This window comes from Rutidosis leptorrhynchoides, chromosome 10, assembly GCF_046630445.1.
Source record: "Rutidosis leptorrhynchoides isolate AG116_Rl617_1_P2 chromosome 10, CSIRO_AGI_Rlap_v1, whole genome shotgun sequence".
In the NCBI taxonomy this organism is placed as follows: domain Eukaryota; kingdom Viridiplantae; phylum Streptophyta; class Magnoliopsida; order Asterales; family Asteraceae; genus Rutidosis; species Rutidosis leptorrhynchoides.
Window position 1 is genome coordinate 252,807,211 of NC_092342.1, and position 22,789 is coordinate 252,829,999.

Genomic DNA, 22,789 nt, shown 5'->3' on the forward strand with positions numbered 1-22,789 from the left:
AGTGGATGTAAGTGATAACTATATTGTTCCGTCCACGTGGTAGTAATGTAGTATATACTGATCAAGGTTTTTGGATCTTTATTTCTCATGGGACATACTACAATGCCATGAGAGCAAGGCATTCTTTGATGTTGCCATCTTCCACAAGTGCACTATTTGACCAAATATTTAACAGTGTACTCTGTCCCACTATCACCGCTTCTTTGATATGTAGATTGAACCTTGTACACCCCTGTTTACTGGTTATAGTATGTTACCTTGTAAGCAGAAGCAAGTTTTTCACGTTCTTGAAATTGTGTCCACATAGACTTCGATAGTGGTGCTTGCCATTCATGAGCGGTTATTTCTTGCGTGTTGAAGTGCTCTCTTGTGTAGTGAAATGTATAATCCATACACGCTTTGACTGGCATCATACGTGCATGACGCAAAACATTGTTCAACGACTCGGCTGTGTTTGTTGTTAATTTAGCCCAACACAAACGAAAGTTGTCTCTAAACAAAGTCCACTTATGAATATCAGCGTCTTCTAAAATATTTCCAAGCCGCCTCACTCACTGTTTTAATTCCACGCACTTCAAGTTTGTATCTATTACTTTGCATTGTGGAACCAGCCCTCCAACACAACTTCTTCAACTCGGTGTTTCTGTTAAACTTTGTCATCAAGTTACTACGAATGTGGCGCAAGCTATAACGATGATGCCAACCATATTGCTGGTTAGCCATCGCATTAAGTATACCTACATGACGATCATATATAATACACAAATCTCTTTTACTGACATTAACATGTGTTTGGACCAGTTTCAAAAATCAAGCCCAACTTTCGTTCGATTCATTATCAACTACTGCAAATGCAACAGGCAGAATTTGCCCGTTGGCATTTTTGGCTACCGTTGTAAGCATCTTGCCAATGTAGTTACCGTTCAAATGAGTCCCATCAATACAAAGTATAGGAATACATTGTTGGTACGCCATAATAGCGGGGCCAAATGCCCAGAATACATATTTGAATGTGTGGACACCATATTCTACATGAGGGCCAAATGCCCATCGAACAATAGTATCCGGATTGGTGTGAAGCAATTCATCGACATATGTGGGCAATTCTGCCAAGTTGCTTTTCCAAGTTCCAAACAAACGTTCAATTGCAATACGCCTTGAATTCCAAACCTTTGCGTAAGAGATATCCACTTTCCAAACTTTTTTTACGTGAGTTTGTATGTGTTTAACCTCATACGCAATATCTTGACTAATATAAGATATAATATCAGTATCAATTATGCTGCAAGTTAAGCAACGATTGTTGTTACTTTTCACGCTTCCATAACAAATGTGTCCCTCAAACCATTTTGTAATTTTCCACACATTATCCTTATTTTTCATTGTAGCAGCTACCATCCAAGGACATCGTCTATATTGGTTTGGACCATTGTAATGAGGACTGTTTGTGTAACAAATTGCTTTATAATATTTTGGCCGGCTATCTTCAACAAATATTTCTCTATGTCGGTCGATAATCCAATTCCTAACAGCGGATACAAGTTCTTCTTTATTTCTGAAAGCCATTCGTTTTCTAATTACAATGTCGTCGTTATGACAATTCCATCCTAGCCCGTCATCCTCATCGAACGCAGATCGACCGGAATCTTCTTCAACATTAAGAAACCCGAAATGATGGTTCACGATAGGTTGGATCGGTCTCTCGATCACGTTTTGATCATCTTCAGATATATCACCTTCAACAATACAATTCTCTACGGAACCATCACTCATTGTTGACGCACCATCGTCGGAATTTACTTCTTTATTTTGTTCTTCACCCACCTCTTCATCTTCATCTTCATCGTCATCTACAAATACACCTCCTGATTGAGATGTGGATGCACCATCGGCCCCAGTTTGTGTAACTTGAGAAGACTGAATTAAACTTTGTAACTGATCAACAAAACCGAATCCTTGTGTCGGAAAGATTTGCTCAAACTGAATTTCAATTTGACCAACGTAACGTGCATTTTGACCTGCCAAAAAATACATTGATTCCAAAGACCTATCGTCGTGAATTTCATTCGGACACGCATTACCGAAGTAATCATTCCACATAATCATCTTCAATGTATGTGTTCTTGGATCAGCACTCATACATTTATAAGCCATTTTGTTTAACTGCATGCAATTAATCTTTTGGTATAGTGGAAAACTGGTTCTAAGTGATGTTTCATCACCAGTTAACCACCCATTTTGAAATGTAATTCTACCACCCCAAATAAAATGAACCATAATACCAGTAAATTCGGCCATTATATGTTATGAATATAATGGTGTTTTAGTGTTTTCAGTAATATGAGGACGTGTTTTAGAGATTAAAGAACAAGATGTAATCACAAAGGAATTGAGATTAATTGATTCCAATCATAGCTCTATAAATAAAATTTTTGGCTGGAAAATTCAAATGCACACTCAAACAATGACATGATAGATTGCAGCTTTGCAGTAATAATACACTGAAAAATACAGTAATAATACACTGAAAAAACTTAAAAATGCAGTAAATATCAGCGTCCAAACCAGCATTCGAAAGGCCGGTTTGCAGTGAATATCAGTATCTGTCAGAAACGTATACGTTTAGGGTTTATGAGGAACCAAACCAGCAACTGAAATGCCGGTTTGGAACCTGAATGACAAACCGATGTTTCAAACGTCGGTTTACCTATTTCTATAATTTTTTTTTTAAAAAACCATTTCTGTAATTACTCTAACAAAGAAAAATATTAAAAAAAAAATTCATCATCTACCCATCTTTCTACTGCTAGACTCTCTTTCATCTTCCCATCTCCTCATTACCTCCCCTTATTTCTCTTTCTCTTTTTTTACTACTAGCAATACTAACAAATACACCCCCACACTCAAATTTTCAAGCTCAAAATTTCGATCAAAATCGTAAAAACCCGGACATAAACGGAAGTGACACGCGCCACCACCTGCGATTATTACCTCCGGCAATTTTTGTTTACACCCAGGTTGCTGTTTGGGGTGAAGGTAGTCGACGGTATACGTTTCTCGGTGAGAGGTGTTGTTAAATTGTGTTCTTAAGGTGTGACGGAGGTGGTGACTTGAGGTTTGGCGGAGGTGGTGACCGGAGGTTTGGCGGAGGTGGTGACCGGAGTGCAGCAGAGGTGGTGTCGGGGTGCGGCGGATATGCTCGTCGAAGTGCGGCGAAGATGTTCGTCGGAAATCGGCGAAGATAATGGTCAGGGTGACGTGGAGGTGGTGTTTAATAAAATGGAAGGAATCTTTAGAGGTATTTGAAATGTCCCGTTCATATTGATTATAAACGTTCCATATTAATTGATTTCGTTGCGAAGTTTTGACCTCTATATGAGACGTTTTTCACATACTGCATTCATTTTTAAAACAACCATAACCTTTATTTTATCAATAAAGGTTTTAAAAACATTACGTAGATTATCAAATAATGATATTCTAAAATATACTGTTTACACACGACCATTATATAATGGTTTATAATAGAAATATATTACATCGATATATTTTTCTTGAATGCAGTTTTTACACAATATCATACAAAAATGGACTCCAAATCTTGTCCTTATTTTAGTATGCAACAGCGGAAGCTCTTAGTATTCACCTGAGAATAAACATGCTTTAAACGTCAACAAAAATGTTGGTGAGTTATAGGTTTAACCTATATATATCAAATCGTAACAATAGACCACGAGATTTCATATTTCAATACACATCCCATACATAGAGATAAAAATCATTCATATGGTGAACACCTGGTAAACGACATTAACAAGATGCATATATAAGAATATCCCCATCATTCCGGGACACCCTTCGGATATGATATAAATTTCGAAGTACTAAAGCATCCGGTACTTTGGATGGGGTTTGTTAGGCCCAATAGATCAATCTTTAGGATTCGCGTCAATTAGGGTGTCTGTTCCCTAATTCTTAGATTACCAGACTTAATAAAAAGGGGCATATTCGATTTCGATAATTCAACCATAGAATGTAGTTTCACGTACTTGTGTCTATTTTGTAAATCATTTATAAAACCTGCATGTATTCTCATCCCAAAAATATTAGATTTTAAAAGTGGGACCATAACTCACTTTCACAGATATTTCCTTCCTCGGAAATAAGACTCGGCCACGGATCGATTCACGAACCTATACAAATATGTACATATATATCAAAGTATGATCAAAATATAATTACAACCATTTTTATTATGTTTTAAAGATTTGAGTGTATTAAGTCAGATGTCCTCGTTAGTAACCTACAACTAGTTGTCCACAGTTAGATGTACAGAAATAAATCGATATATATATTATCTTGAATCAATCCACGACCCAGTGTATACACGTCTCAGGATAGATCACAACTTAAAGTATATATATTTTTGGAATCAACCTCAACCCTGTATAGCTAACTCCAACATTACTGCATATAGAGTGTCTATCGTTGTTCCAAATAATATATGTACATGGGTCGATATGATATGTCAAAACATTTGCATACGTGTCTATGGTATCCCAAGATTACACAATATATTAGAATACATGTATAATACAATATAAGTTAGCTAGAATATGATTTGTATAGATTTGTTAAACATTTCCCGTAGCTAAAAAGATCAAAAATATCCAATCTTGTTTTACCCATAACTTCTTCATTTTAAATCCATTTTGAGTGAATCAAATTGCTATGGTTTCATATTGAACTTCTAATTTAAGAATCCAAACAAAAAAAGTATAGGTTTATACTCCAAAATTTAAGTTACATGTCAATTACTAAAGAGGTAGTCATTTCCGTTGAAAGAACGACATCTTGATGACTATTTTGAAAAACATACTTTCACTTTGAGTTTAACCAAGATTTTTGGATATAGTTTCATATTCATATAAAAAATCATTTTCCCTGAAGAAAAACTTTTAAATCAAAGTTTATTATAGTTTTTAATTATCCAAACCAAAACAGCCCCCGGTTTCACTATGACGGCGTATATCCGATTTTATAGTGTTCATCGTGTTTTCAGGTTTTAAATCATTAAGTTAGCATATAATATAGATATAGAACATGAATTTAGTTGATTTTAAAAGTCAAGTAACAAGAATTAACTTTTGTTTGCGAACAAATTTAGAATTAACTAAACTATGTTCTAGTGATTACAAGTTTAAACCTTCGAATAAGATAGCTTTATATGTATGAATCGAATGATGTTATGAGCATCATTACTACCTCAAGTTTTCTGGATAAAACCACTAGAAATGAGAAAAATGGATCTAGCTTCAAAGGATCCTTGGATGGCTTCAAAGTTCTTGAAACAGAATCATGACACGAAAACAGTTCAAGTAAGATTTTCACTCGAAATAAGATTGTTATAGTTGTAGAAATTGAATCAAAGTTTGCATATGAATATTACCTTGAATTAGAAAGATAACCTACTATAAATAACAAAGGTTCCTTGATCTTAGATGATTACTTGGAATGGATTAGAAAGCTTGGAAGTAGACTTGCAAACTTGGAAGTATTCTTGATTTTTATGAAACTATACTTATGGAATTTATGAAGAACACTTAGAACTTGAAGATGGAACTTGAGAGAGATCAATTAGATGAAGAAAATTGAAGAATGAAAGTGTTTGTAGGTGTTTTTGGTCGTTGGTATATGGATTAGATATAAAGGATATGTAATTTTGTTTTCATGTAAATAAGTCATGAATGATTACTAATATTTTTGTAATTTTATGAGATATTTCGTGCTAGTTGCCAAATGATGGTTCTCACATGTGTTAGGTGACTCACATGGGCTGCTAAGAGCTGATCATTGGAGTGTATATACCAATAGTACATACATCTAAAAGCTGTGTATTGTACGAGTACGAATACGGGTGCATACGAGTAGAATTGTTGATGAAACTGAACGAGGATGTAATTGTAAGCATTTTTGTTAAGTAGAAGTACTTTGATATGTGTCTTGAAGTCTTTTAAAAGTGTAAGAATACATATCAAAACACAACATGTATATACATTCTAATGGAGTTGTTAAGTCTTCGTTAGTCGTTACATTTAAGTGTTGTTTTGAAACCTTTAAGTTAACGATCTCAATTAATGTTGTTAACCCAATGTTTATTATATCAAATGAGATGTTAAATTATTATATTATCATGATATTATGATGTATGAATATCTCTTAATATGATATATACATTAAAATATCGTTACAACGATAATCGTTACATATAAGTCTCGTTTCGTAATTCTTGGGTTAGTAGTTTTATTTTTACATATGTAGTTCATTGTTAACACCCTTAATGATATATTTAAATATAATTTTATCATGTTAAATATAGTGTATCAATATCTTAATATGATACATATGTATTTAGTAGACGTTATCATAACGATAATCGTTATATATATCATTTCGAGTTTCTTAACTTAGTAATCTCATTTCTTATGTATATCACACATTGTCAATATACTTAGTGCGATACTTACTCATCATAATCTTATATCAACCATATATATATATATATATATATGTCTATATATACCACAACATGTAGTTTTTACAATTTTGTAACGTTCGTGAATCACCGGTCAACATGGGTGATCAATTGTCTATAAGAAACTTATTTCATTTAATCAAGTCTTAACAAGTTTGATTGCTTAACACGTTGGAAACATTTAGTCATGTAAATATCAATCTCAATTAATATATATAAACATGGAAAAGTTCGGGTCACTACAGTACCTACCCGTTAAATAAATTTCGTCACGAAATTTTAAGCTGTTGAAGGTGTTGACGAATCTTCTGGAAATAGATGCGGGTATTTCCTCTTCATCTGATCTTCATGCTCCCAGGTGAACTCGGGTCCTCTACGAGAATTTCATCGAATCTTAACAATCGGTATCTTGTTTTGCTTAAGTCTCTTAACCTCACGATCCATTACTTCGACGGGTTCTTCAATGAATTGAAGTTTTTCATTGATTTGGATTTCGTCCAACGGAATAGTGAGATCTTCTTTAGCAAAACATTTCTTCAAATTCGAGACGTGGAAAGTGTTATGTACAGCTGCGAGTTGTTGAGGTAGCTCCAATTGGTAAGCTACTGGTCCGACACGATCTATAATCTTGAATGGTCCAATGTACCTTGGATTTAGTTTCCCCCGTTTACCAAATCGAACAACGCCTTTCCAAGGTGAAACCTTAAGCATGACCATTTCTCCAATTTCAAACTCTATATCTTTTCTTTTACTGTCCGCGTAGCTCTTTTGTCGACTCTGGGCGGCTTTCAATCGTTGTTGAATTTGGATGATTTTCTCGGTAGTTTCTTGTATTATCTCCGGACCCGTAATCTGTCTATCCCCCACTTCATTCCAACAAATCTGAGACCTGCACTTTCTACCATAAAGTGCCTCAAACGACGCCATCTCAATACTAGAATGATAACTGTTGTTGTAGGAAAATTCTGCTAATGGTAGGTGTCGATCCCAACTGTTTCCGAAATCAATAACACATGCTCGTAGTATGTCTTCAAGCGTTTGTATCGTCCTTTCGCTCTGCCCATTAGTTTGTGGATGATAGGCAGTACTCATGTCTAGACGAGTCCCCAATGCTTGTTGCAACGTCTGCCAGAACCTTGAAACAAATCTACCATCCCTATCAGAGATAATAGAGACGGGTATTCCAAGTCTGGAGATAACCTCCTTCAAATACAATCGCGCCAACTTCTCCATTTTGTCATCTCCTCTCATTGGCAGGAAGTGTGCTGACTTGGTGAGACGATCAACTAATACCCAAATAGTATGATAACCACTTGTAGTCCTTGGCAATTTAGTAATGAAATCCATGGTAATGTTTTCCCATTTCCATTCCGGGATTTTAGGTTGTTGTAGTAGACCTGATGGTTTCTGATGTTCAGCTTTGACCTTAGAACACGTCAAACATTCTCCTACATATTTAGCAATATCGGCTTTCATACCCGGCCACCAAAAGTGTTTCTTGAGATCTTTATACATCTTCCCCGCTCCGGGATGTATTGAATATCTGGTTTTATGTGCTTCTTTAAGTACCATTTCTCTCACATCTCCAAACCTTGGTACCCAAATTCTATCAGCCCTATATCGGGTTCCATCTTCTCGAATATTAAGATGTTTCTCTGATCCTTTGGGTATCTCATTCTTCAACTTTCCTTCTTTTACAACCCCCTGTTGCGCTTCCTTTATTTGAGTAGTAAGGTTAATAATTATATTCATAGCTTTTACCCGTATAGGTTCTCTGTCCTTTCTACTCAAAGCGTCGGCTACCACATTCGCCTTCCCCGGGTGGTATCGAATCTCAAAATCATAATCATTCAACAGTTCAATCCACCTGTGGTGTCTCATATTCAGTTGCTTCTGATTAAATATATGTTGGAGACTTTTGTGGTCGGTATATATAATAGTTTTGACCCCATATAAATAATGCCTCCAAGTCTTTAATGCAAAAACAACAGCACCCAATTCCAAATCGTGAGTTGTATAATTTTGCTCGTGAATCTTCAATTGTCTAGACGCATAAGCAATCGCCTTCGTTCGTTGCATTAACACACAACCGAGACCTTGCTTTGATGCGTCACAATAAATCACAAAATCATCATTCCCTTCAGGCAATGACAATATAGGTGCCGTAGTTAGCTTTTTCTTCAATAACTGAAACGCCTTCTCTTGTTCATCCTTCCATTCAAATTTCTTCCCTTTATGCGTTAATGAAGTCAAGGGTTTTGCTATTTTGGAGAAATCTTGGATGAATCTTCTGTAGTAACCAGCCAATCCTAAAAATTGGCGTATATACTTCAGAGTTTTTGGGGTTTCCCACTTTTTAACGGTTTCGATCTTTGCCGGGTCCACCTGGATACCTTCTTTGTTCACTATGTGACCGAGGAATTGAACTTCTTCTAACCAAAATGCACACTTTGAAAACTTAGCATACAGTTTTTCTTTCCTCAATACTTCTAGCACTTTTCTCAAATGTTTTTCGTGCTCTTGACCATTCTTTGATTAAATAAGTATGTCATCGATGAAAACAATGACAAACTTGTCAAGATACGGCCCACACACTCTGTTCATAAGATCCATGAACACAGCAGGTGCGTTAGTCAATCCAAACGGCATAACCATAAACTCAGAATGACCATAACGCGTCCTAAAAGTAGTTTTTGGAATATCATCCTCCTTTACTCGCATTTGATGATATCCAGAACGTAAATCGATTTTCGAATAAACCGATGAGCCTTGTAGTTGATCAAATAAGTCATCAATTCTAGGCAGTGGATAACGGTTTTTGATGGTAAGTTTATTCATCTCTCTGTAGTCAATACACAACCTAAATGTACCATCCTTCTTCTTGACAAACAATACAGGAGCTCCCCATGGTGATGTGCTTGGTCGAATGAAACCATGTTCTAATAGTTCTTGCAGTTGCCTTTGTAGTTCTTTCATCTTGCTGGGTGCGAGTCTGTAAGGAGCACGAGCTATTGGTGCAGCTCCTGGTACAAGAACTATTTGAAATTCAACAGATCGATGTGGAGGTAGTCCCGGTAATTCTTTCAGAAATACATCGGGAAATTCTTTTGCGACGGGAACATCATTGATGCTCTTTTCTTCAGTTTGTACTTTCTCGACGTGTGCTAGAATAGCATAGCAACCTTTTCTTATTAGTTTTTGTGCCTTCAAATTACTAATAAGATGTAGCTTCGTGTTGCCCTTTTCTCCGTACACCATTAAGGGTTCTCCTTCTTCTCGTACAATGCGAATTGCATTTTTGTAACATACGATCTCTGCTTTCATCTCCTTCAGCCAGTCCATGCCAACTATTACATCAAAACTTCCTAACTCTAATGGTATCAAATCAATCTTAAATATTTCGCTACCCAGTTTAATTTCTCGATTCCGGCATATATAATCTGCTGAAATTAATTTACCGTTTGCTAATTCAAGTAAAAATTTACTATCCAACGGTGTCAATAGACAACTTAATTTAGCACAAAAATCTCTACTCATATAGCTTCTATCCGCACCCGAATCAAATAAAACGTATGCAAATTTATTGTCAATAAGAAACGTACCCGTAACAAGCTTCGGGTTTTCCTGTGCCTCTGCCGCATTAATATTGAAAACTCTTCCGCGGCCTTGTCCATTCGTGTTCTCCTGGTTCGGGCAATTTCTAATAATGTGGCCCGGTTTTCCACATTTATAACAAACTACATTGGCATAACTTGCTCCGACATTACTTGCTCCGCCATTACTAGTTCTGACACCATTTGTTCCTGTCGTTCTGTTAACCCCTGGTCCGTAGACCTCACACTTCTCCGCGCTATGACCATTTCTTTTACACTTGTTGCAAAATTTGGTGCAAAACCCCGAGTGATACTTTTTACACCTTTGGCATAGCTGCTTCTGATTGTTGTTGTTGTTGCGGTTGTTATTGTTGTTGGGATGATTGTTGTAGTTGTTGTTGTTGTTGTTGTTGTTGTTGTTGTTGTTGTGCCGTTTGTTGTAGTTGCGATTGATTTCGCGATTGTTGGGATAGTTGTTGTTGTTTTGGTGACTCTTATCACCGTTTTCCTCCCACTTTTTTTTACCAGCTTCACGTTGGCCTCTTCGGCCGCCTGTTCTTTAATTCTTCCCTCAATCTGGTTCACTAGTTTTTGAGCCATTCTACATGCCTTTTGTATGGAGACAGGCTCGTGTGAACTTATATCTTCTTAGATTCTCTCCGGTAACCCTTTCACAAACGCGTCGATCTTCTCTTCCTCATCTTCGAACGCTCTCGGACACAATAGGTACAATTCTGTGAATCGTCTTTCGTACGAAGTAATATCGAATCCCTGTGTTCGTAACCCTCTAAGTTCTGACTTGAGCTTATTGACCTCGGTTCTGGGATGGTACTTCTCGTTCATCAAGTGCTTGAATGCTGACCATGGTAGCGCGTAAGCAGCATCTTGTCCCACTTGCTCTAGATTGGTATTCCACCATGTTAACGCAATACCTGTGAAGGTATGCGTAGCGTACTTCACTTTGTCTCCTCCAGCACACTTACTTATGGCAAACACCGATTCAACTTTCTCAGTCCACCATTTTAATCCGATTGGTCCTTCGGTCCCATCAAATTCTGAAGGTTTGCAGACAGTGAATTCCTTGTAGGAGCATCCTACACAATTTCTTGCGCTGTTGGCTGTATTACTAGATTTAGAGTTATTATTGGTATGTAGCGCGGCCTGTACTGCGGCTATGTTTGAAGCAAGAAAGGCACGAAATTCCTCTTCGCTCATATTCAAGGTGTGTTGAATAGTCGGTGCCATTTCCTTCAAAATAGTCAAATGAAACAATTTAATCATACAGAATATTAAGAGTAGTCAATAGTATCTCATAGCATAATATGAACTCATTTATAAAAGCTTTTTCTTCATATTAGCATTTTATAATTTTAAATTCGGGTACTACCTAACCGTTAAGTTCATACTTAGTAGCTAATATAAATTCAACTACTACAATTCCATATGAAAAACTGATTATAATAATATATCACATACAAATATTCTTCAAACTTACAACTTCGCTATATTACATATAACATGAAATATAGTACACTATGATACAGGACAGTTTTGAAGATATATCTAGTTAATACACAAGTTGTTCAGCAAAGAATATAAAGACACGTAATTCATAAGTCCATAAACAAGTCATGCATTATGGTTTTACTAAGACGACTTCCCATCCTTGGTCTTGTGAAAAATAACCGTTATGACCATTAGCTAGGCAGCATGTTGTAATGTCGTCAAAAGGACGAGGGTTTCGTAATGTCCAACAGCCCCGTAATAATCTAAAAACCTTGTTTCTCACCCCAACTACTGAATCCGTCACTTGTGAAATTTTATTTAAAAGCTGCAATCCGATGTTCTTTTTCTCACTTTGATAAGAAGCGAACATCACTAACCCGTAAGCATAACATGCTTCTTTATGTTGCATGTTAGAAGCTCTTTCTAATTCACGAAATCCTATGTTGGGATATGTTGAGTCAAAATAGGTTCTTAACCCGTAGCGTAAAATTGCATTTGGGTTCCCTGCATTTAATGCTTTAAAGAAAACACGGCGTAACTTAAAGTCTCCCCAATGTGATATACCCCACCTATCAAAGGAAAGCCTTTTATAAACTAAGGCATTTCTGGAAAATCTTTCAAATCTTTGACAAGTTAATTTCGCCATAACAAAATGTGCTGATGAATTCTGACCGACTCTAGACAAGATTTCCCCAATCATATCCTCTGGTAGGTCTTCTAAAATATTCGGTTGTCTACCCTTAACGTCCATTTTGTTTTTATACTGTAAAATAGAAAAGGATTAGATTCGTAATAACAAACAATACAAGCAATTTTTATATAGAACATAAAAGTGCAAGCACACTACAATACATTTATTACACAACATGCTCACACCCCTTTAATCTGAATCACTGGTTTCTTCTTCTTCGGACTTTGTTCTTTTTCCTAATCTTCTAGGGATATATGATGTTCCTCTAATACGAGTCGTCATTTTCCACATTGGTTTAGAAAAACCTGGTGGTTTAGAGGTTCCCGGGTTATTGTCACGACATTGAAAATACGGGTGTTGACGGTACATATAAAGTTCATCGGGGTCGGAATTAGATTTCTCTATTTTGATACCTTTTCCCTTATTATTTTCTTTTGCCTCATTAAATTGGGTCGGGGTAATTTCTATAACATCATCGGAATCCTCATCAGGATCCGATTCATCGAAAAATTGGTAATTTTCCCAATATTTTGCTTCCTTAGCGGAAACACCATTGACCATTATTAACTTTGGTCCATTGGTTGAGGATTTTCTTTTATTTGACCGGTTTTCTGTGGTTCCTACTATTCCCCCCTCCGGAACCTCTTCTTCTTCCGGTTCCTCTTCTTCCGGTTCCTCTTCTCCCGGTGCCGTTTCCTCTTCTTCCGGTTATTCGGGAACTTGTGAATCTTGGCAATATATATTCAACTCTTCGTTATTATTAGGTGAGTCAATGGGATTTGTGCTAGAGGTAGACATCTATCACACAATATCAAACATGTTAAGAGATTAATATATCACATAATATTTACATGTTAATAATATATAGTTTCCAACAAAAATGTTAAGCAATCATTTTTAAAGAAAACACAGTCGAAGTCCAGACTCACTAATGCATTCTAAAAAACTCGATAAGACACACTAATGCAAATTTTCTGGTTCTCTAAGACCAACGCTCGAATACCAACTGAAATGTCCCGTTCATATTGATTATAAATATTCCATATTAATTGATTTCGTTGCGAGGTTTTGACCTCTATATGAGACGTTTTTCAAAGATTGCATTCATTTTTAAAACAACCATAACTTTTATTTTATCAATAACGGTTTTAAAAAAATTACGTAGATTATCAAATAATGATAATCTAAAATATACTGTTTACACACGACCATTATATAATGGTTTACAATAGAAATATATTACATCGACATATGTTTCTTGAATGCAGTTTTTACACAATATCATACAAACATGGACTCCAAATCTTGTCCTTATTTTAGTATGCAACAGCGGAAGCTCTTAGTATTCACCTGAGAATAAACATGCTTTAAACGTCAACAAAAATGTTGGTGAGTTATAGGTTTAACCTATATATATATATATATATATATATATATATATATATATATATATATATATATATATATATATATATATATATATATATATCAAATCATAACAATAGACCACAAGATTTCATATTTCAATACACATCCCATACATAGAGATAAAAATCATTCATATGGTGAACACTTGGTAATCGACATTAACAAGATGCTTATATAAGAATATCCCCATCATTCCGGGACACCCTTCGGATATGATATAAATTTCAAAGTACTAAAGCATCCGGTACTTTGGATGAGGTTTGTTAGGCCCAATAGATCTATCTTTAGGATTCACGTCAATTAGGGTGTCTGTTCCCTAATTCTTAGATTACCAGACTTAATAAAAAGGGGCATATTCGATTTCGATAATTCAACCATAGAATGTAGTTTCATGTACTTGTGTCTATTTTGTAAATCATTTATAAAACCTGCATGTATTCTCATCCCAAAAATATTAGATTTTAAAAGTGGGACCATAACTCACTTTCACAGATATTTCCTTCCTCGGAAATAAGACTCGGCCACGGATCGATTCACGAACCTATACAAATATGTACATATATATCAAAGTATGATTAAAATATAATTACAACCATTTTTATTATGTTTTAAAGATTTGAGTGTATTAATTCAGCTGTCCTCGTTAGTAACCTACAACTAGTTGTCCACAGTTAGATGTACAGAAATAAATCGATATATATTATCTTGAATCAATCCACGACCCAGTGTATACACGTCTCAGGCTAGATCACAACTCAAAGTATATATATTTTTGGAATCAACCTCAACCCTGTATAGCTAACTCCAACATTGCTGCATATAGAGTGTCTATGGTTGTTCCAAATAATATATATACATGAGTCGATATGATATGTCAAAACATTTGTATACGTGTCTACGGTATCCCAAGATTACATAATATATTATAATACATGTATAATACAATATAAGTTAGCTAGGATATGATTTGTATATATTTGTTAAACATTTCCCGTAGCTAAAAAGATCAAAAATATCCAATCTTGTTTTACCCATAACTTCTTCATTTTAAATCCGTTTTGAGTGAATCAAATTGCTATGGTTTCATATTGAACTTATAATTTAAGAATCCAAACAAAAAAAGTATAGGTTTAAAGTCGGAAATTTAAGTTACATGTCAATTACTAAAGAGGTAGTCATTTCCATATAAAGAACGACATCTTGATGACCATTTTGAAAAACATACTTTCACTTTGAGTTTAACCAAGATTTTTGGATATAGTTTCATGTTTATATAAAAAATCATTTTTCCAGAAGAACAACTTTTAAATCAAAGTTTATCATAGTTTTTAATTATCCAAACCAAAACAGCCCCCGGTTTCACTACGACGGCGTATATCCGATTTTATGGTGTTCATCGTGTTTCCAGGTTTTAAATCATTAAGTTAGCATATCATATAGATATAGAACATGTGTTTAGTTGATTTTAAAAGTCAAGTTAGAAGGATTAACTTTTGTTTGCGAACGAGTTTAGAATTAACTAAACTATATTCTAGTGATTACAAGTTTAAACCTTCGAATAAGATAGCTTTATATGTATGAATCGAATGATGTTATGAACATCATTACTACCTCAAGTTTTCTGGATAAAACAACTGGAAATGAGAAAAATGGATCTAGCTTTGAAGGATCCTTGGATGGCTTGAAAGTTCTTGAAACAGAATCATGACAAGAAAACAGTTCAAGTAAGATTTTCACTCGAAATAAGATTGTTATAGTTGTAAAAATTGAATCAAAGTTTGAATATGAATATTACCTTGAATTAGAAAGATAACCTACTGTAAATAACAAAGGTTCCTTAATCTTAGTTGATTACTTGGAATGGATTAGAAAGCTTGGAAGTAGACTTGCAAACTTGGAAGTATTCTTGATTTTTATGAAACTATACTTATGGAATTTATGAAGAACACTTAGAACTTGAAGATGGAACTTGAGAGAGATCAATTAGATGAAGAAAATTGAAGAATGAAAGTGTTTGTAGGTGTTTTTGGTCATTGGTATATGGATTAGATATAAAGGATATGTAATTTTGTTTTCATGTAAATAAGTCATGAATGATTACTAATATTTTTGTAATTTTATGAGATATTTCATGCTAGTTGCCAAATGATGGTTCCCACATGTGTTAGGTGACTCACATGGGCTGCTAAGAGCTGATCACTGGATTGTATATACTAATAGTACATACATCTAAAAGCTGTGTATTGTACAAGTACGAATACGGGTGCATACGAGTAGAATTGTTGATGAAACTGAACGAGGATGTAATTGTAAGCATTTTTGTTAAGTAGAAGTACTTTGATATGTGTCTTGAAGTCTTTTAAAAGTGTAAGAATACATATCAAAACACAACATGTAACACAACATGTATATACATTCTAATGGAGTCGTTAAGTCTTCGTTAGTCGTTACATGTAAGTGTTGTTTTGAAACCTTTAAGTTAACGATCTCAATTAATGTTGTTAACCCAATGTTTATTATATCAAATGAGATGTTAAATTATTATATTATCATGATATTATGATGTATGAATATCTCTTAATATGATATATACATTAAAATATCGTTACAACGATAATCGTTACATATAAGTCTCGTTTCGTAATTCTTGGGTTAGTAGTCTTGTTTTTACATATGTAGTTCATTGTTAACACACTTAATGATATATTTAAATATCATTTTATCATCTTAAATATCATGTATCAATATCTTAATATGATACATATGTATTTAGTAGACGTTATCATAACGATAATCGTTATATATATCATTTCGAGTTTCTTAACTTTGTAATCTCATTTCTTATGTATATCACACATTGTTAATATACTTAGTGCGATACTTACTCATCATAATCTTATGTCAACCATATATATATATGTCTATATATACCACAACATGTAGTTTTTACAATTTTGTAACATTTGTGAATCGCCAGTCAACATGGGTGATCAATTGTCTATAAGAAACTTATTTCATTTAATCAAGTCTTAACAAGTTTGATAGCTTAACATGTTGGAAACATTTATTCATGTAAATATCAATCTCAATTAATATATATAAACATGGAAAAGTTCGGGTCACTACAGTAGTGCTCATGAAATGTAAGAAGTCTTTTTAGAAAGAATATAAAAAGAGAAGATGGTTTTTGAGCAAACAGATGGTAAAGAAATTAAAATGTTATTTTATTACTACAATAATTATATTATAATTATAATTTAGTAGGGGTAGGAATGGTCCAAATAAATCAAAGGTTGGTCTATTTACATAAAGCTTATTATTCCCGCCGTCCCATTTTAAGTGTTCACTGTTGAATTTTTAAAGTCTTTCTTTGTTAACTTTGACCGTAAATATTTTTATTTGTATAATATATAATATTTGATGAAAGTTATATAGAATGAAAACACATTTAAAACTCAATCCATTCATATAATTTACATAAAAAATTATATAGCACAAATTAAAAATTTTACGGTCAAAATTGACAAATAAGAACTTTGAAAAGTCAACAGTGGACACTTAAGATGGGACGGAAGGATTAGTACTTAGAGTCGTTTACTTATGTTTTTGTCAACTAACAAATGCTCCAAAAAATAATAAAGAAACAATATTATTCTTATTTTAAAAATAAAAAAATCTTGGGTCGTGAAGTAAAAGAGACTTGTTTAATAAAAAAAAAAAAACTTGTAGATTTTTAAGAAAAGACACAAAAAAAAAAAAAAAAAAAAAGAGGATTTCTTTTATAAAATAGAAAATTGCAAAATAATGTAACTAAAAGAAGAAAAAGGGATATAAATAAAATTAAAGAAGCAAAGATAAAGAAAAAAAAAGTAAAAACAAATTTGCTGACGTCAACATAGGAGAGGGAAAACGGGTCTCCCATGTTTCAAACCCACACCATTCAACATTCCAACATCACTCCATACGACTCAGCTGCTACTTTTTTTTTATGGCCTCTTGCGCCTAATGAGGTTCTTGGTCCGCAAACAAATTATAGATGAGGTGTGACAACCCGGAAATTTCCGACCAAATTTAAACTTAATCTTTATATTATTTCGACACGATAAGTAAAGTCTGTAATGTTGAGTCTCAAAAAGTTTTGGAACTATATTCATGTAATCAATTACCCTTTGACTGTGCTCGACGATTCACGAACATTTATGTGTATATAGATATGTATATATAATATATAGTTATATTAATTGAAAATGTTAACAAAGTATTAGATGTATAATAATTTACATGAACGTATTTGTTTCAATATATGTTTAATATATTTATCGACGGAATTAAAAGATAATATTAAATTATTGAATTATCAGATACATTGTGATATGATTACGGGTCTATGTTATGAGGTCCACTGTGATTTAAGAAATCTATTCTTTTTGATAACATTCGAAAAATGGTAAAGTGATTTATAAGTAAGAACAAATATATCAATTAATGGAAACTAGACAAGGGTTAGCAGAGATTCCTGTTTAATTTCCAATTCATGTTTTATAATATTTTCCTCGTGACTTTGATAAGATAACTATGTTAACTTTCATTTTATTTAATATGAAAGTAAGAACGTGGAGTGTAAATAACTTAGATGTTGGATATCGACAAGTTAAGTAACTCGAAATTTTTCATTAAGATGATTTCATACGTTTATTTAACCTTTGGACTTTATCCCATGCTTCACCAACAGACTATAATTTAAAAACTTGAAACCTATTATGAATATATATAATTCTACTTTTCTAAAACGTTTTATGATATAGCAATTTCCAGTATTTTAACCTTTTAACAAAATGATTCTTAAATATATTTAGTTTTGGAAAACAAAAATAATCATATTTATTTGATTTAGTTTCAGACGTACAAAAACGTTTTCAGTTTAAAAAGAACTTATTTATTATTAAAACGTATATAACTTTTATACATATCTGGAACCACTTTTAACAACTTATTACTTAACCAGTATGATAAAGATAACGATATTTATATTTATATTTATATTTTATTAAATATATATAACGAATTAAATTAATATTATATATATTTATATGCGTATAATACGTACATAGTTTTATACTTTTACTATACTTTAACTTTACCTTTACTTTACTTTAACTTTAATAATTCACTTTAATAATTCACTTTAATAATTCATACTTTAATAATTTAATTTAATAATTAATACTTTAATAATTCACTTTAATAATTCATACTTTAATAATTCACTTTAATAATTCATACTTTAATAATTCACTTTAATAATTCAAATATCTATTATAAATAAAATTCAATAGGTTTCATTATTTTATAGAAACTTGAAAATATATTTCTTTAAACTCTTTCAATCGATTTATATATATATATATATATATATATATATATATATATATATATATATATATATATATACTCTGTATTATTTCAAGATATTATTAGTATACATAAAATACTACGACGAGGTTCTGTTCGCATGTTTTCAAAATGGGTTTTGCGAGCAGGATAGGGCTAAGGAAATTATGGGTTATAGCTATGGAGGTTATGGATAATATTCGGGAGTATGCTCATGAGGTCAAACTAGTGTTTATAATCTCCGTTACGTCTACATACTTTCCTGCAATATTGAATCACAATATTGATACGTGAGCACTCATAATTTAACTTTTATATATTAGTAATGTATCCCTGACTAGTGCTCGAGTATATATAATTATGCATGCTTGTATGTTTAATTTCGTCGTTAAATAGTTTATGATAGATCATGAGTTTAATACACATACTACTGAGATAAGGTATATGATATGCATGTCGTTGGAAAGCTGGCGAAAAATCAATAACTTTTCATTTAGATATCGAATAGTTTCGATGAACGGATTAAAAGATGTAGTCAATTGAATTATCTATAATTTTAAGTATTATTGTTAAATTAATTATTATTATTACTATCATCGTTATTATTATTATCTAAATAATAATTATTATTATTATTATCATTATTAGTATAAATATTATCATTAAAAATTGTTATTGTTATTACTATCGTTATTATCATTAAAAGTTATTGTTAATATTATTGATAATATTAATATTATTATTAGTATTATCATTAATATTTATTATTACTAGTATCATTATCAATTAAAACTAATATTAGTATCATCTAATTATTATGACTAATATTATTATCAATATTATGAATGCGATTTAAAAGAGGACTAAAAGCTATTAAACAAATCGATTAGGAAATAGCGAGTATAAGTATCATGATGAAATTAAAATATTGTATGATATTGATTTAAGAGAAAAATATCCTTTTTCATTATTTTTATCATTATTATTATTATTAAAAGTATCATTTATATTAAAACTATCATTTTTATTAAAATTATCATTTTTAATAGAAATGTCATTGTTATTATAAAATATCATTTTATTATCATTTTAGTATATTAAAAATTATCATTTTGAATAAAATTATTACTATTATATAAGATATTATTATTACAGTTAATATTAAAAAGTATCGTTATAATTATCATGATTAGAATTATCATTTTATCATAATTAATATCATCATTTGTAAATATAAATATTGTTATTATTATTAGTAGATAATTATTATTATTATTATTATTATTATTATTATTATTATTATTATTATTATTATTATTATTATTATTATTATTATTATTATTATTATTATTATTATTATTATTAGTATTATTATTATTACAAAATAATACAACTGTTACTTATTATTATTATTATCAATATTATTTTATCAAACAAATATGTGATACAAAGATATTTTTACCACACGTAATATAATTACATTAATAATACATACCACCATGTTTTTATAATATTGAGTGAACTGTATAAATTTTATTACTTAAAATATATAAAATTATAATTTTATATATAAATTTTAATATAAATTTTTATTTATAAATAAATGACTTGTATTATTATTTACTCTAATAAAATTTGATAAATATATTTAAATATATATAACAACTATATTTAAGCTATATAATAAACACGTATGAATTTTTGGAAGTCGTTTTGGGTCAAATTGATTTTTGTTGACTTTTGCATGATAATCTCGAGCATTAGGATTGTGATACACTACGACTTGACCTGAATTTGTTAGACAGATATTGACCAATATATAAATATATATACTTAATATAGGTTCGTGAATCCGAGGTCAACCTTGCACTTGTTCAATGACGTCATATATATTTTTACTACGAAATACAGTATAGTGAGTTTCATTTGCTCCCTTTTTAAATGCTTTTGCAATATACATTTTTGGGACTGAGAATACATACACTTTTATAAATGTTTGACGAAATAGACACAAGTAATCGAAACTACATTCTATGGTTGAATTGTTATACCGGATATCGCCCTTGTTGAACTTGGTAGCCTAAGAATTGGAGTTTATTATAATTGCCACCAATTGACGTGAATCCTAAAGATAGATCTATGGGCTTTGACGCACCTCAGTCAGAGAATTTGAACTGCTTTAGTACTTCAATGTTTATATGTTTGGGGATATTCTAGATGCATTTTGTTAATGTCGGTTACCAGGTGTTCAATCCATATGAATGAATTTTAAACACTTGCGAGTGTATGATTTTTGAATAAATGAAATCTTGTGGTCTATTAAAATTATGGAAATGATTGATTACGATAAACTAATGAACTCACCAACCTTTTGGTTGACACTTTAAAGCATGTTTATTCTCAGGTATTAAAGAAATCTTCCGCTATGCATTAGCTCATTTTAAGGATATTACTTGGAGTCATCATGACATATTTCGAAAGACATTGCATTCGATTCATTGAGTTCATCAAGATTATTATTAAGTCAATTATAGTTGGATGTATTATGAAATGGTATGCATGCTGTCAACTTTCAATGTAAAGAAAGTTTGTCTTTTAAAAACGAATGCAATGTTGTAAAATGTATCATATAGAGGTCAAATACCTCGCGATGTAATCAACTATTGTGAATCATTTATAATGTATATGAACGGAGCATTTCATGAGGTGCATCAACCAGAAGGCATCGAACCACTTTATACGCTTAACTATTGTTCAAAATGGCTCATACATGATGAAAGGAATAGTCTTGCACCATTCGCAATGATGACCACTGATCCAGTTCTAAATTCATCTTTGGCTAGGTTAAAACAATCTATTGTAGAAGGAAGTAGTACATATATGAAGACATACGGAGTCGAATTGTGGGATTTTGTTTCGAACGAGCCATACGTCAACAGGATCTTCAATGAAGCAATGTCGTGTTTCACAAGGATCACCATGGATGCTATCTTTTCAAGTTATGATTTCCATGGTGTGAAAGGAACTTTAGTGGATATTGGTGGTGGTAACGGGACGGCTATAAATGATATTGGAACAAAATATCCACATATTAAAGGTATAAATTTTGATTTGCCTCATGTTATTTCAGATGCACCAACATATGAAGATGTTACGCATGTTGGAGGTGACATGTTTAACGCCATCCCCCCCAACAAATTCATATTTTATGAAGGTATTACTTATCTCTATGTGTTAGCAATTTCTGAATATAATTTAACCATGGAGTAACAGATATTGATATAAACATTAAAGAATGTCATTAATAAGAAGTCATCCAAAGTTAAGTATGCTACAAAAATTACATGCAATGTATAGACAATTTTGTTGAACAAATACAGTCAAATATGGATGCTATATATATTAATATTCAAATATTGTACAGTGAAAATTATGTAGTATATATATATGTGTGTGTGGTGCAGAGATAAGATTGATAATAATAATTCTCACATATACTTCTTGATATAATATACATATTTCATATTCACTCTTTTCTTTAATTAGTATTCTATAGCCAAATATCAGACCACTAAAGGTAGTTATAAGCCTACTGAATTATAACAAGTTATCAGCACGAAGTGCTCCGTATAATCAAGGTTTATC

General features: G+C 32.2%; 1 protein-coding gene across 1 annotated transcript; it reads left to right on the forward strand.

Annotated features, from left to right (window-relative positions):
* Positions 1–2,656: 2,656 nt before the first annotated feature.
* LOC139870960 (desmethylxanthohumol 6'-O-methyltransferase-like) lies at positions 2,657–22,414 on the forward strand. Its single transcript, XM_071858719.1, has 5 exons — positions 2,657–2,662; positions 2,811–3,046; positions 3,092–3,220; positions 17,653–17,794; positions 21,851–22,414. Exons 1-5 carry the CDS (start codon positions 2,657–2,659, stop codon positions 22,412–22,414), a joined length of 1,077 nt encoding a protein of 358 aa, XP_071714820.1.
* The last annotated feature ends 375 nt before the right edge of the window (positions 22,415–22,789 follow it).